This window comes from Panthera uncia, chromosome E1, assembly GCF_023721935.1.
Source record: "Panthera uncia isolate 11264 chromosome E1, Puncia_PCG_1.0, whole genome shotgun sequence".
NCBI lineage: Eukaryota > Metazoa > Chordata > Mammalia > Carnivora > Felidae > Panthera > Panthera uncia.
In genome coordinates, this window is record NC_064814.1 from 1,809,650 (window position 1) to 1,813,403 (window position 3,754).

At 64.7% G+C, this 3,754-nt stretch overlaps 1 protein-coding gene across 1 annotated transcript in view; it reads right to left on the reverse strand.

Moving 5' to 3' along the window:
• Nucleotides 1-1,267: 1,267 nt before the first annotated feature.
• The window catches only part of CHMP6 (charged multivesicular body protein 6), a 6,449-nt gene continuing 3,962 nt past the window's right edge, over nucleotides 1,268-3,754 (reverse strand). The window contains exons 7-8 of the mRNA XM_049635531.1: nucleotides 2,782-2,836; nucleotides 1,268-2,254 (exon numbers count right to left, since the gene is read on the reverse strand). Of these exons, the coding sequence (XP_049491488.1) occupies nucleotides 2,199-2,254; nucleotides 2,782-2,836 (111 nt within the window). The 3' untranslated portion in view covers nucleotides 1,268-2,198. The remainder of the gene's footprint in view (nucleotides 2,255-2,781; nucleotides 2,837-3,754) is intronic.

The following is a 3,754-nucleotide window of genomic DNA, read 5'->3' on the forward strand; positions in this document are numbered from 1 at the left end:
CACACAGGGGGCTGGCAACCTCCGAGGCCAGAGCCCAGGAGGCAGCTCAAGGTCACGTGGCGTTTGGGGGCAAAACCTCCCTTGGTGAACAAGATAAACGTGTAAAAAGAAAGAGGGTGATTGAGTGGTAGGCAGGATCGAACTTCTCAGACAGTGAGAGAGGACAAGGTCCCTCCTCCGATTTCTAGGTTGTTGTTTCAGGAGAGGAAGGTGCCCCTTGCCCGTGCTGCTGTGGGACGGTGGCTGTGTCCCATCCCAGGGAGCGGGGGGTGCCCGGGCAGTGGGGCGAGCAGACCTGGGCAGGCTGTCCAGGCGTTCGCCAGGAGGGCAGTCAGAGCCCTGACATCCCACTGGGCAGCCCCAGTGGTGAGACCATCAGGGAGGCCAGTCCGTGCACTGGAAAGGTCAGGCTTCACAGACGAGCCCGAGCTCTGGGGTCCCGGAGAGCAGAGGGAAAGGAAAGGGGTCCACCCCGCTGGTGGGAGTCTGTGTCTCCCCCCAACCAGGCCACCCGTTCCCTCCACGCCCTCAGACTGGCAGCTGCAGTGGGACAGGATCGCCGGATGGAAAGGCAGCCTGCTCCTCCTTGTCTATCAGAACTGCCCTCAGGACCCTTGTGCAGTCTTGGGGACAGGCGGCCGTGTCACCAAAAACAAATGGGTGGGGCCCTGCAGCCAGACTGGGAATGGCAATGCCAGTTTCCTGCCAAATCCCCCCAATTGGCAGAGAGCCCCCTCCTGGCTGAGGCGTGCATTACACCTGAAACTCCTGCCAACCCCCTGGCGACTTGCCTGCATCCCATCACTGAGCCCTCTGTGAAGGGCAGGGAAGCCCCTTACGTGGGACACCCCCATCTATTCCTTGCCGTTGCCTGCTGGCTCCCTGGGGCCTGTGGCTTCCCACCTGGGTACCGGGACTCTAAACCAGCCCCCTCCTGGAGCTGCCCAACTGACCGCCCTCCCTCACTTTGAGGGGCCTGAGCTTGGCCCTGGGGAACGAGGCCGCCAGTGTCCCTTCTACAGGCAGCTGCCCGGAGGTGGTGGCCGGAGCACAGGGCACCCCCAGCGCTGGAGCCCCGGCCTGCCTTCTGCCCACAGCCTGGCACAGTGAAGGCCTCCACCTGTCCCTGTGTCCCCAGCCCCCAGGCAGGTGCTCTCGAGTGAATCCCCGTGAGGGTCAGGGGGCCGTGTTCCAGGGACCCTAGAGGAGAGGAGCCACACTTTAACCCACCCAGGTACCCCCACAGACCCCACTCCATGAGGCCAGAGACCATGCAGGCATCAATTTTAATACGGGGCTGACCCGTTTGGGGCTCCCCCCTTGTTGGGAGTGAAACGTTGTCAGGATTGTCCGATACCAAAACGAACCGTTAACTAGGGAAGCCGTTTCCAGCCGCCAAGCGCGTGCCTGGCGGCTGACGGCTCAGGGGTGGCGGGTCGCAGAGTCCCGGGTCTCTGGCAGGTTCCGGAGCGCAAGCTGCGCGGAGTCCCAGGCAATGGGGGCCACACCCACCAGAGCAGGCCCGTCAGCACCCCCGGGAACCCCAGCAAGGCCTCTGGCTCTCCGGGAACATCCCTTTGCAGCGGGCCGAGCCTCTGCACACAGGCCCCCAGGTGAAGAAGCTCGGTCGGGGCTCCTGCAGCCGCCAGTCCAGCAGGGATGCGCCCCTTCCGGTCCAACGCCCCCAAACGCCGACACAGAAGAGGGGAGCTTTCCGCCCCCGAACCGACACGGAAACTGGGCAGCTCAGGAAGCTGCCCGCCAGCTGGCAGGAGCAGCAGGAAGTGAAAAAGGGAAGGGAAAGAAGCTAGGTTTGACGCGCCTTCCAGAGAGAGGGAGCTGGGGAGAAGGTGGCCGGTGGAGCCTCGAGGGGCCGGGGACGGGAGTGTGGCCAGCACCAGGAGTGACGGGCCTGCCTGTGGCCGCGTGGGAACCACAGCCTCAGAAGCTGTTTGGCCGGAGGGTGCGAACGTTGCCACTGAATCCAGAAAGGAGAGCAAGCCTGCGGCGCCAGGGAAACGCTCTGCGGAGTCAGCCTGGCGTCTAGCCCTGTGTGCGCCACACTCTGCTTCGTCAGCACCCGACCGGCCCGGCCTGGCGCCGGCCTCCTGGGAGCCCGTCAGGTCGGGCCGCGCACCAAACTCTGTGGGCCCCAGTCTCTGGGGAGTCCCCGCCAGTCCCAGGCCAAGGAGGCCACGTTATGAGGCTGCGACCATGTCCGCCTGCTGGGGCCTGGCCTTGGTGGGGGCTTTTTCTGTAGAGGAAAGAAAGAGGTGTTTGTCGGGTGCAGAAGACCCCACGGGCAGAAACTCCCAGAGGAGAAGGAAGGCGGCAAGGAGCCAGGTCCCAGGGCTGTGTGCGGGGCTGAGGGTGGGGACCTCGACCGCAGCAGCCCGTCGCAAGCACTCAGGAGCCCTGCGAGGGGGAGGGACGGGGAGGGGCAGAAAGAAACGCGGAGGGCCCACCAGCCACCGGGGCCCCGGCGGGGCACAGGGCCACAGGGCTGTGCTACGTAGAGGATGGCTGGTTCTGGGGTGGACCCGGCCTTTCCCCAGCTCTGCCTGCGGGACACGCCTCTCTGAAAGGGTTCGGCTCTTTCAAGGCTCCCCCCCTCCCCGCCAGAAACCGGGCCCGACCCCCAAGCAGGCCTGTGCCCCTCACCCACCCAGCTGGGGAGGCAGGAACCAACTGCCACCGAGCGGAAGGGCGGGACCCTGCGGCCGGGGCATTTCGCTTCGTTCTAGAACACAGGTCCTCCACAGGACAGAACAAGAAGCGTACCTGGTTTCTTCTCGGGGAGAGGCTCTGAAGGAACCTCGGGGAGGTCTAGCTGCTCCTGCAAGAAGCAGAGGGAGAGGCGGTGAGACCATCTAAACAAGAGCCCCGCTGTGCAAAGTTCCAGAGCGCCTCCTCCTTGGTCTCCGGCATCTGAGACTTGACTCACTTGGGGCTTCCCTAGAGATCCCGGGTCACACTCTGGCCATGCAAGGCCGGGGGCTTTGAACCCTGTGCCCACCCGGGTGGAAGGGGCGGATCTGTGGCAGCGTGGCCGGCCCAGAGGCGCTGGGCTGCCTCTCGGACAACACATGGCAGTTCACCTCCCAGCTGGCTTCCCTGGCTGCTTAGGGGGCACCTGGGTCCTCGGGAGGAAGGACGTCAGGAGGCAGGTGCACGTGGGACACCAGAGGGCAGAGAGCAGAGACACTAACTCGTTCCGCAGGTGCAGGGAGTGGCAGGCTGGTGGGCACAGGCTAGGGGCGTCCCGAAGCCATGGCCCAGAGACGGAGGCGTCCCCATCGGGGAGCAGACACACACCACGGGGCCTGCGCGTGGCAAGGCCGCCTGGTAGAGGGAGGCGGGCCCGGGGCTCCGCTGGGAGGGACCTGGCCACGGCGGGTGAGAGGTGCCACACGGGCACTGCCTGCTCAGCCGTCTGCAACACTCTCGGGGGGACAACCCGGGGAATGTTCTCTCCAGGCCGGGCTCTCCCTGCTGTCACCGGGCAGATAAGAACCACCTCAGTTTAACACAAATTCGACTTATTTTAGGAGGGAACACCACTTGCAAAGCCAGGATTGTGTGCTCCTGTAAAGCCCAATAAAGGTGCCCGTCCAAGGCCAACGATCACACGGGGCAGAGGTCTTCTGCGAGTCCTGTCACCAGAGAGATCGTGCTCGGGTCTGGGGGTCCTGTCACCTGAGTGATTGTGCTCAGTCCTGGGGGTCCTGTCACCTGAGTGATCGTGCTCGGTCCT